Below are 12,177 nucleotides of genomic sequence, written 5' to 3'. Positions count from 1 at the left end.
CTCAACCAACAATCACATCGTTCAAATCAAAGTCAAGCGGAGTCTTTCATCATAGTTTGGTAAATCCAAAAATTGCAAACTGACTCGGTCATGTGACGGGAGCTTTTGTTTATATATGCTAGCTGCATTCCATTAGCCTCCTGCCAGAAACATAACAATAAAGTTAACTATAATCTCTCAATTCTGTAAATATGATTTTAGGGTGGTCAGGTTTTACCCAGATGTGCCTGAAAAAATTGGCATGGGAGAGGCTGGGAAGGGGGGGGCGTAAAAAAGTTCTTAGCAGGTGCCGGGTGTTTATGTGACACCTCTTCAGGGTGCTAATGCTGGATAGGCGTTTAACGGTAGGGTAATGGACGCTCGGATGGCGGCCGGGGAGAGTCAAAGGGGGGTGAAGATGTTGTTAGCGGGGTTAGGGGGGTGAAGGGGGGGCACTTGTGCCGCTGCGCTGGATGAAAGCTCCCCGACCAGCCGTCGTCGCGGTAACTAATTTGCTGAGATTTTCCGCTCGACTGGAGGCACGAGGAAGAGGCCCCCTCGGACTAAGCCCTAACTTCCCCCCCTCAGCACTTTCACTTGACATCGAGCTAGCAACACCACTGACAAGTAGCCTCAAAGCTAACATGCTACATTTTGCTTCCTGTCGTTTTTGCGGAGATTATAAATCATATTAACTTGATTTATAAATTGTCTTCTGAAAACAGATGACTCTGAAAACATCCAAAGAGTTATTATTCAAATTTGGCTTTTTTGAGTCAAGTTTGAATGCATACTTTCGTTTCGACTGTTTCTCCCTACGAGGGTTGAGACGCGCTCTATTCCAAAGGCCGTAATCCTCTCCTTCCACTTTCACCTCAGACGGACGCTAAGCGCTAAGTGCAGATTATTAGGAGCAATAACAACACTTCCAACAATGGAGCTTTTTTTTTTTTTACCTCGGGGCCGCTTGGCCCTGCTCCAGCTAGCTCGCTGTTAGTTTAGCCGTCGTGCTAATCCCTCAACTTGGAGAGCTAAAACAAACGCAAGACGCCAGACCGCCAAATTATAGCATTAGCACCGTTACGACTTTCCCAACTTGTTGGACATATGGTTAAAAAACATTTGTTTTCTTTTGCGGGTCAGGTATGAGCGGGCAAAGTGGATGGTGTAACACCGTGTACATATTTAGCATGGTGTCTGCTCAGCGGGGTGGAATCACTACACAATTACAGATTGGCTTGTTGAAGACATGTAGCCCAGGAGGAGGCGCGTCTCCGCTTAGCTTTTAGCACCAGGCTGCTGTCGCTAAAATGTCATGGCTATGCTGCAAAAAGGCTGTCAGCTTGTTATTAGCTTCTGGCGTGTCTGTCGCGCTCAAATACTCTCAAGAGAAGACGACCATGTGTCCTCCATTTTTCACAAGAGTCGAACATTTCTTTTTAACCGACGACACTTGTTTTAGGATCTCAGTTACGACGCCCCCTACAGGAACACCTCCGATTTTATTTTTAAAAAAATGAATCTTGCGCAATTTTTTGAGGGTGTATTTTGAAGAAAATGTCATTATATTGCATGACAAAAAAATGTAAAAAATTAAAAGTCAATCTGATTGAAGAGAATGGAAGACTTTACAAGTTTTGAGTCCTGCGCCAACTGCCACTTGTTACCAAAAATAACACGCACAGTTGAACTGAAGTGAACTAAAGTGTCGTGTTTGGGTGCACAAGTGGATTATGGTGGAGGTTACAATTGGTGGGGGCTCAGAAGGGAGAGGGGGTTGGTCCTGCATTTGAACTTAACCCGACTGACTGACGCAGCAATTAACATCAAAAGCAGCAAAAGCAGCAGCGCAGTGTGACGCTGCGCTAATTAGTCATATGAACCAGACAGTGTGTGTATGTGTGCGCTTTCACAGCGGGTGGATGAGAATGGACTGGGAAGACAAATGTGTTGCTCACTCATCTAATTGGAATTTATTTTCGCCGGAATGAAAGGAAATGAAAATAATCCATTCGTTTCTAAGCAGCAAAGCGGCAATGTTAGCATTTTAGCAAAGATTTTTGCTGAGGATAAAGAATAGATGACTACGAGTACTTTCACATTGTGTTGAAATATACGTTGCTTAAAAGTTTTTAACGCCGCAAAATGGATGCTAGTTTTGTTAGCTTATCAATGGCGTTCTGTTTTATGTGTTAGCATTAAGCTAGCGTTTAGTAAACTACAGAATGTCAAACAAAATTGATGCTATCAATGGCATTCTGTTTTATGTGTTAGCATTAAGCTAGTGTTTAGTAAACTACAGTATGTCAAACGTTTTGATTCAGACTAAAAATAAATCATTTTTTGTTTCACGTTCGGCTAAAGTGTCACATCCCAAAAACAAAGTAACAATTGAGCAGGTGACAGTATTTTTAATGTAGTGTTTTCTACTTTAGCCATAAATCCTTTAGAAAGGCTGAAGAATGAAAAGCGTGTGATGGGTGAGTGGCACATAACAAGATCTGCGTTGCACTCAGGGATATGACAATGAAAGCATCCCCGCCATTATCCCGCCGGATAAATGGCCTCCGTGCCGCTAGGTCGCCCGCCCGCGACGGCCAATTCCCCTCAGAGTGGAATTTGGTGGAAAAATAATCGCCCCGTGATTGAATTGCCCGGCGGGACGTTTGAGCCCGGCCCATAATGAAATGGCTGTTGTCGCGAGTTGACCTTTTTGGCCCCGCGTGGCCACTTTTTCAGCAGATTACGCCGACTATTTGCCTACAGGAAGACGTGTAATGTATGTACATGCCCCTGTTTTGTCAATGTAAATCCCCATTACCGCACACAACATTCTGTTTATAACTCAAAGGCTGTCACCCGTATACCGGAGCGGGCCACGCTCAAGTCTGTTTACAGTCGGTGTAGCTAAAAGGCTAAAATGCTAAATGAATACATTAATACAGCAAATGCTAAAACGAGGCTAGTCCTAGTTTGGGTGGAAGGATAAAATCAGAACTCTTATTGAAATATTACAAAAAGCTAATTATATTTTTGATTGTCTTTTACTTTCTTTTTTATACAAAAAGTCGTGCTATAAATATATATTTTATGAAAATAATCACTTTTTTGCTATTTACAGATATTAAAGTGGCAAAGCCATAATGTGATTAGCATAAACTAATGCTAACGTTTTCTATTTGTTGCTGCTTGAAATTTAACTCATTAGCATAAAACATGTTTGGAACAATGTTAACGTTTTCTATTTGTTGCTAGCTTCACAAGTAGTGCTTGAAATCATCCAAACTTAACGACAAGTGCTAAAATACTAATTACTAATGTTTAGAGTTAATCCTCTAACATTTAAAGACGGATTTTTCTAAAATTGTACAACTTCAATTTGCAATGTACACATCATTTCCCCCGTAAATATGATTTGAAAAGTGTCATTTTGAGAGTCTTGCAGTTTGTGTGAGTGACTTGACTGTTTGGCTTGGAGCCGCGTTGCCCCTTCAAGGCCCCGGCGGCCCCTCAAAGTGTGAATAATATCCAGCGAGCGGCGCAAGGGAAAGCTTTTAGCACATTATCCACTGCAGACGCCAACGCACGCTAATCCACTTTGTCAGCGCGGGTCTCTTATTAAATATCTGCACAGGCACATTTGCATTCTGGAGTCTGCTAAAGGCTTTAAGACCTTCGCACATCGTTCTCAAAGCAACACATGGAGTCACACGGAGGACACATTTGCCTCACTTTAGAGGACGCGACACTTACGAGAAATGCTATAAATAGCACACTTGCTCATCATTTTGGCATAACAAATGAAAAGTATGCCTTGTGTAGGAAAAGGTGGCAAAGGTGTTCATCTCTAGCTTCAAGATATGAAATGACATTTTTCTTATCTGTTTCACGATCCAGCAGGCAACAACATGGCGTCTCCACGAAGGCGCTGATGTCTACAGCGGAACTTGCCAAAGCAAAGAAGCAGCGAAACAAATTGCAAATTTGTGCGAGATGGAAAACAGACAGGTTGATAAAGGAAGATGTGCGAAGCCCATTTTGTTGCGAGTTTACTATGTGAGAAAACAATAAAATACTACATAAACTGCATAAAAAGGCGAGAAAGCGCAGTACAACGAGCTTCCACTAAGGTGGCGCTATCACTTTTAGGAGTTCTAGACTGGCTACATATGAATGTAAAGAAAATGTTTGACTTGACTTCCCCTTTAAGAAATCAAACTTATGTTTTGTTTTTATGGTTGTTGTTTTTGATATCTGGATATTTTCGCAGTTTGTTTTTGTTTATAATTAAAGTCCTAAAAGTTTGTGTTTTTAATTGATCTCTGCTGCTTTTATGCTTGTTGCTTTTCAATAACAGGTTTCTTTTGGTTTGGGGTATTTCAAGCAATACAATTTTGTCTGTTTTGATTGAGAGGAGGGGAGTTCTTTTCTTTTCTTTTTTTTTTTTTTAAACATTTCCCCCCTCCAAAGCCAGGAAGCTTTAGTGATTCCAAAAACAAACTAATGTGTTTTGATACCTCAGAAGAAGTAGAAGATAGCAGATGACTTCCTCTTGCAGCTCCTGTTGACCATGACGTCTTCTTAGGCCCCGCCCACATGATCTCCACTGATTGGCCACCGAGGCGGGACAGCGTGACGTATGAGCCTCTGCAAAATGATTGGAGTGACGGGAAAAAAAAGGCTGAAGTTGGCTCTGAGCTTTCCACAAAAATCTGTAAAGCACCTTCGGACCGGTCTGGAAGTCACCTGAGAGTTCTGGATGTCCTGCTCCTGCTCCTCCTCCTTCGTCTTCTTCTTTTTCTCCTCCATCATGCGATCACATTGGCCTTTATAAAACACATCAAGCAAAGGGATTTATTACTGTCTCATTATCGAGTTTGTACGGAGTTTTTCCTTTTCTTTTTTTTGCGGAGCGACATGGAGTACAGCAGCTCCCCGAAGCCGCAGCTGTCCTCCCGGGCCAACGCCTTCTCCATCGCCGCGCTCATGTCCAGCGGCAAGCCGAGCAAGGACAAGGACGGCGGGGACAGCACCATCAAGCCGCTCGGTACGTGCAGCCAAAAGTGATAAAACTGTTTTGATTTTGGATTAACTTTTTTGAAGTTTGCATGAATCAGAGTGGAAGAAAATAAAAGTATGGAAAAAAATAGTGACATTTATACAGTGGGCTTTTGTTCATTTGAAGTTTTAATAATGATAAATACTCATATAAAATATTTTCATGACTCATATGATTAAAATTATTTAATTCAAATGGTTTTCTATTGCGTTAATAAATACGTGAGTTTTAGGGCTAATTTGTGTATTTTATTTAGGTTTTGTATATAAATGCTCCCATTGACAACATGTGTAATATGAGATAAGTTGCGAGTAGTTTATATAAAAAATAAAAATGTAGTTTTAAGACATAATATTTATTGACATCTATATCTACATTTTGCTAGTGTGTGTACCTTTGTTTTGTTTTTGGTATTGTAGTGAGTTAGTAAATAAGAATGCATTTAATGACTACTTGTTTCTGCTATATTCGATAAGAAAAACATATTTAAAGAAAATTCATATTCACGGATGTTGTGCCTTTGTATTTTTTTTTCATTTTAGATTTTATATTGTGCTAATAGGGCTCTACTGAATTGCAACAGTGTATGTCACTGTTTTGGTTTATTTAGCTTTGTATCGAGTTAGAAAATTTACATTTTAATGATAACATGCATTCATGTACATGTGTTCATATATTTCGTTCTATTGAATTACTTATTGGAATGTGCTATGTGCTAATGTTGTCTGTATTGCAATTGTAATCATATATAGATAATTAATGTGACTGATTTTTTCTATATATCTAATTATTTTCAGGTTTAAAAAATATATTGTTCAACACGTTTTTTGAATTTAAAACTACACACTTCAAATTTTTTTATAAAATTAATAAAATAATCCAATAAATGGATATTTGTTTTCCTCATATTCCCTTCATGCATACCAAATGTTACAATTTAAAAAAACGTTGTGACGCAATACAACATTTAATTTGAAAAAAAAACTAAACTAAAAAAAAAAAAGTCCTTATATTTACTATTATAACAATTTTATCACCCGAGGGAAAAACATAAATCTCGCGATGATTTGAGCGCAACTTGTGGTGAATTTGTCTTTACCAAACGATTATTAATTCATTCAAATTGCACGCTTGCCTTCGCAGAGCAGTTCGTGGAGAAGTCATCGTGCAGTCAGACGCCCCTCTCGGAGCGCTCCTCTTCATCTTCATCTTCGTCGTCACTGGACATCCTGCAACCGCTGGCAGGAGAGCTGGTCGGGAGCGCGCCGCTGTCAGGCGCGGGGGCGTGCACGGAGCCCCTCATCCCCACCAGCCCGTCGCTCCCGTGCAGCGAGGAGATGGCCAACATCTCATGCAGCCTCGAGACCAAAGAACTCTGGGACAAGTTCCACGAGCTGGGCACTGAGATGATCATTACCAAGTCGGGAAGGTGAACACATATTTTGTTTTGCTTGTTTTTTTTTTCCTGCCAAATATTATAAATGGGAGAATATTTAAATTTGCTTGGCTCCTTTCTTGCTATAGGTGTAATACGTATTTCGTTCATTTGAAACACATTTTTGATATTATTATTATTGTATTATAAGTCTTAATAATCATAATGATGATAGTAACAAGTGCTTATTATATGATAACGCATCAAAACGTGTTTTACAAGAATAATAAAATGTTTAACACGTTTTAATGGCTTAAGTCAGTGTTTTTCCAGTTAAAACATTTTTTAGAGTAAATTTTATTGCTAACAAACAATTTTATGTGAAAGTCAGTAGTCTTTTTTTAAGAGTTGGTATTTTTAGACGTTGCTAGGCATTAAAAGCGTAATTTTGGTTATAATTTATGATTTACAATTTAAAAAACAGCAACATGATAGACATTTCAATAATAAATTTCAATAATAAATGATTAACTATAACATTACATCATTTATAAAATAATTTTCGTTTTGACTAGACTGTTACTTGCAAAATACAGATGGTGGACTTTTCTAGTGATTTTACTTTTCATTTTATCCATGCCCCCATTTAATGTGGTGTTGTGTGTGTGTTCGAGGCGGATGTTCCCGACCATCCGTGTGTCTTTTTCGGGTGTGGAGCAGGAGTGCAAGTACATCGTGTTGATGGACATCGTCCCGGTGGACAACAAGCGCTACAGATACGCTTACCACAGATCCTCGTGGTTGGTGGCCGGCAAGGCTGACCCTCCTCTTCCTGCCAGGTAACAGAACCCTAAATATAACATATGAAAAATACATATGAGGTATAACCCTCGACTTTTTGCGTGTGTGTTTTCCTTTTCTGCAAAATAAATTCCCTTAATGGCATTATGCAAATTTTTTCCAATCAAGCCATTCGATTGGACAACAGGTGCACGGGACTAGCTGTCATTTAGCAGATATCAACAGTTTATAGTTAGCGTTACTTGCATATTATACTTGGAATAAAATGTCATTTAAAGCACCAGTGGTCGTCAAATGAGGTTAATGAGACAAAAAGTGTGTAAACAAACAAAACACTAGTTCGCCCAACATGCTAACGGAGCTAGCCACTGAACAGTCATGGCGTTAATTGGCTTCATTTAATATTTCTGGACTACTTTGATTGATGTTTCATCATCGTGGATTACTTACCAAATGACGTGATAGCGTGACATATAATGAAGTAGTCCAATCTTCCTGAGCGCTCCGTGCAAATGAAACAATCTTCATTTTTTTTTCATTTATTCTTTTGGTTTAACTATTGACGCGCTAACGGATATGCGGAACTATTTGTACTGGCGGAGTAGCATAAATCATTACGCACCCAAATCATAATTGATTGTTGTTGCATCTATTTTGCATTGCGGTAATTCGAGGTATTTTTAAGAGGATTAAAACATGTTTAAATTTTTATTTTATTTACTTTCGATGTTGAAAAAAAAAATAAAAATGTCCAAAACCCCAACAATAATTGCTTGTCAAACCCGAGCGCTGATTGGCTGCTTTCCGCCTCGGTTCGCTCGCTCTCGGTCAATCAGCGGCGAGCATGTGACGCCTGTGTTGTGGTGTTGCGTTCACAGGTTGTACGTACATCCCGATTCTCCGTTCAGCGGCGAGCAGCTGATGAAGCAAATGGTTTCTTTTGAGAAAGTCAAACTCACCAACAACGAGCTCGACCAGCACGGACACGTCAGTTTGTATTTTGGTTTCAATATTTGTATAATCATTAATTCAAACTGTGAACTTTGATATTTATGACGCAGTGTCACTGTACTGTTAGATGTCATACAACATACAATTATGATAAAATATTAAACGCAACATAAACAGGGTTTAGTCATAGATTAATCAGATATTCCAAATAATATAGTACACTACATTTTTGAAAATTCTCTGACAAAAATTGGAGCTACATCTTGATTTAGAAACACATGAATTTGATTTTTTTCTCTATTATTTTCCACACTTAAAAAATGACCAAAATACTCACTGTAGTTATCTGTTCTTGCAGATCATCCTAAACTCCATGCACAAGTACCAACCTCGGGTTCACATCATCAAGAAGAAGGAGCACACGGCCTCGTTGCTCAACTTCAAGTCGGAGGAGTTCCGCACGTTCGTCTTTGTGGAAACCGTCTTCACCGCAGTCACCGCGTACCAGAACCAGCTGGTAAATGTGCATCTTATGTTCTTTTGCAGGATCTCTGTGTAAAACAAAGTCTTGGTTATGTTCAAGATTTTTCAAATGAGTCTGTATTATATACAAACGTGCGTGCACATGTGTGTTTGTCAGATCACCAAGCTGAAGATTGACAGCAACCCCTTCGCCAAAGGATTTCGGGATTCGTCGCGGCTAACGGACATGGAGAGGTACAGGGATTTCTGGGAAAGTCATTTTGTGTGGTCATTTACTTTGCTGAGCTGCGTCAAAAGGATTTTATCGCTCAAAAATATCAATTATGGGCACTTTAATTTTGCCAAGTCGGCACTTCTGACTCCTATTCAACACAAGTTTGAATGAAATTGATTCATTAAGAAACACAACCAAATTTTGATGTGTTGTACATCAGGGGTGTGTAGACTTTTGATATCCACTATTATTTGCACACACACACTCGGAGGTGGTGTCAGAGTGTATTTGAGGGGCTGCGAATTGGAGCTGATCAATTGATCTTTGGGGCGCTGCAGAGGGAAAATGCGATTAGCCAACAGTCGCCATGCGGCTGCACTCAAACACACTTTAATCCAATTGGACGACTTTGAGTGATTGAAGCCAGCAGGTCCCGCCCACCCCCTCCCCTCCCCTCGTCCCATAAAGCATTGTGGGATTTTGCCATAGGGTCAACCTGACAAAAACACACACATTTGTACTGGTCTGCTGACACATATTGCACTTTACTAACCTGATTGGAGGGAAAGGGGGGCGGGCGGGGGTAATGCGGACACATGGATGGCATCATGCAGACCAGCACATACGCTGAACACACTAACAATTTGTGTCACTGAGCTTGACAAGTGCAGCTTGACAAGACTCAAATGAGCTAATGCACTTGGGGAGTGTAGTGGGGACACACACACATGCATGACAAAAAACTATTGCAAACAAAATGTTAGATTTGATTATGGTATGGATGATGTCACAACAAGGAAGTCAATAAAAGATAGATATTAAAAGAAATGCGTAATGGAGCACAATCATTGTGAAGTATGATTGAATACTGTTTGTATATAAAATCAAACTGTCAATCACCCTAATATACACACATATGGTGATCCGAGTTGTAAAACAAGGAGATTTATTTTGGGCTATTGCTCTTGGACTTCTGCTGCAGGGAAAGTGTGGAGAATCTGATCCACAAGCATTCGTACGCCCGCTCGCCCATCAGAACATACGCCGGGGACGACGACCATTTGCCTGACGACGGACACCCGCCCCACGCCAGAGGTGACGAATTATTATTACCGTTGTTGACGCGGCAAGCAAAAAAATGTCACCACGAAAATATTAATTTTGCCAACATGAACGTCATTTCTAAACAGGCTCGGCGTTCACGGCCTCGGACAACCTGTCGCTGAGCTCCTGGGTGAGCGGCGGCACGTCGGCGGCCTTCTCGGGCTTCCAGCCCCCTCCGTCACTGTCAGCCATGGGGACGGGCGGAGCCACCTCCCTGCCGCACCCCATGCAAGGCTCGCTGCCCCCCTACGGGCGTCTGGGCATGCCCCTGACACCGGGCGCCTTGCAGGCCGGCGGACCGTCCTTCCCAACCTTTCACATGCCGCGCTATCACCACTACTTCCAGCAGGGGCCCTACGCCGCCATCCAGGGCCTGCGCCACTCTTCCGCTGTCATGACGCCCTTCGTATGACTCCGCCCCTCCCCAAACCTCGGACCGCCTCACTCTCATGTAAATAGCTCACTGTAACGAAAGGACGAAGAAGCAGGAAGAAAGAGACATCTTGGAGCTCAAGGACCAGAACGTGGAGTCAGCCATGTTGTCAAAAGCGACCTGATTGGTTTGCATCCTCGTTGAGACGACGAGAGAGGCTACCAGCGACCTTGGATGGGAACGAGATGGGATTCCAAACACGTGTACAGTCAAAAGTCAACCTATAGTATGTGAGAAATTAGGACTGGGTGGAAGCGCTACACTGGCTCACTAGAGAGATAAAATAAACGCTAGCACGCATGCTGGATTCAAACATTGTAAGAAAAAGAAAAAAAAAAAAATCATTGATTCACTTTGTTGAGTTCAACGTTTAAAACAGCAAAAGTAAACTACCTGACTACATAAGCTGACTGGCCGTTATTTGTTTTTTTAGTTGAAAGGGATACAAAGAAATGTTTCAGTCTTCCTGGAAATTGTCCTCAATGCTTCTCATGTCATTATTTGATTTAGAGAAGAGTGGATAGAAAAAGTCAACACACTCCAATTCAAATGACTGATTTTGTGATTTTTTTTTAAAACAAAAATGTGGTATTTGAGCTGGGGTGTGCACATTTTTACAATTCACTGCAAGTAGTGGCATCCAAATATTCAATTATGCTAAAAAACTTTGTAACACGTTAGTTGACGTTTTTTAAAAACTCCAAATTTATTAAATTATTTTTCCGAACTCCGGTTTCAAGGACGTCTTCCTTCAATTCACATTTTTTCTTATATCTTAAACACGCGGTAATGCCGAGGTTGAATGTGTACATTTAAAAAAAAAAAAAAAATGCATATTTATTTGGTTTCCATGAATGTAAAATGTACAAATGACACTCGTTTCTTTGTTGTCATCTGAGCACCAAACAATCTTGCGTTTTGTTGACTGTTTTTTTAAGTGCAATATATTTATTTTGTTGTCTGAAAATGTCTAATGTATCACCTTGAAAAAAAGTTATTTGTCAAACTTGAGAAATATATATCACCACCCAAATTGCTGACTCATTTTTTTCTTTATATTTAAAAAACGCATGAAATAAACCCAATAAATGTATAAAATGTCATTATTAATCTTATAGGATTATAATCTATATTATGAACCATTGCAATCGTAGGATGAGATTTATTCCGACAGCGCACTCTGGTGGCGGATTGGTATGAGTGCATACACACAAAAAAAACATCAATATAGGTCGTTTAGTGCAGCTACACGGGGAAAATAAATTATATTAAAATAATTAAAGTGGGGAAATGAAAAAATCTAATCTGCACAGGAAAATAAAAATAGCAATATGAAATTAGAAGCCAATAGAGATACATAAAATAAACACATTAAGTACTTTAAGTCGCAGGACCAGCCAAACTATAAAGTGCAAATTATTGTTAAAAAAATATGCTGACTAAGACAAATACTGCAAGTTTTTTTTTTAATGATTTTAAACTTTTCAGTTTGTACTTTTTTAACTTTGTACTGAAAGACATTTCAGATTCTTTTACTTTAGGTACAGAAAATGATCTGCACTTTTGCCATCAATTTAGCATTTTGGCTCATTTTCCTCTACTCTGGCTTTTAGCGGACGCTGCGTGACGAGCTAACAGGTCAGCCCCGGAGCACAGGCATGCGGCGGCCATCTTGCTAACAATATGCTAATAGGTTAAGAGCAGGCCGGGTGATGGATGGCGTGTCTGCGGGCATTTAGCGGCAAAGTGCTTTGGAAAGCCAAGACGCCACCAAAGTG

The 12,177-nt window shown here is 40.2% G+C and overlaps 1 protein-coding gene and 1 long non-coding RNA gene across 3 annotated transcripts in view; one reads left to right on the top strand and one right to left on the bottom strand.

Moving 5' to 3' along the window:
* LOC148391684 (uncharacterized) overlaps positions 1–12,177 on the bottom strand; it is a 28,008-nt gene that overhangs the window by 14,423 nt on the left and 1,408 nt on the right. The window contains exons 2-5 of the long non-coding RNA XR_015861133.1: positions 8,811–8,894; positions 6,174–8,716; positions 4,726–4,805; positions 4,497–4,626 (exon numbers count right to left, since the gene is read on the bottom strand). This is a non-coding gene — a long non-coding RNA (uncharacterized LOC148391684). The remainder of the gene's footprint in view (positions 1–4,496; positions 4,627–4,725; positions 4,806–6,173; positions 8,717–8,810; positions 8,895–12,177) is intronic.
* On the top strand, positions 4,705–11,477 carry tbx20 (T-box transcription factor 20). Of its 2 annotated transcripts, none has more exons than XM_088388423.1 (8): positions 4,705–5,026; positions 6,182–6,467; positions 7,088–7,252; positions 8,093–8,201; positions 8,524–8,682; positions 8,806–8,882; positions 9,842–9,957; positions 10,053–11,477. In XM_088388423.1, exons 1-8 carry the CDS (start codon positions 4,897–4,899, stop codon positions 10,376–10,378), a joined length of 1,368 nt encoding a protein of 455 aa, XP_088244549.1. In that variant the 5' UTR covers positions 4,705–4,896; the 3' UTR covers positions 10,379–11,477. The 2 variants fall into 2 exon arrangements, with proteins under 2 accessions (XP_088244549.1, XP_088244550.1); XM_088388424.1 differs by having other exon boundaries at positions 9,845–9,957; positions 10,053–11,474.

The sequence above is a fragment of the Syngnathus floridae genome, chromosome 10 (assembly GCF_059516105.1).
Source record: "Syngnathus floridae isolate MCC-2025c chromosome 10, RoL_Sflo_1.0, whole genome shotgun sequence".
Lineage (NCBI taxonomy): Eukaryota > Metazoa > Chordata > Actinopteri > Syngnathiformes > Syngnathidae > Syngnathus > Syngnathus floridae.
Note: the sequence above shows the minus strand (reverse complement) of the source record. Positions and strands in the feature narration are given on the sequence as shown.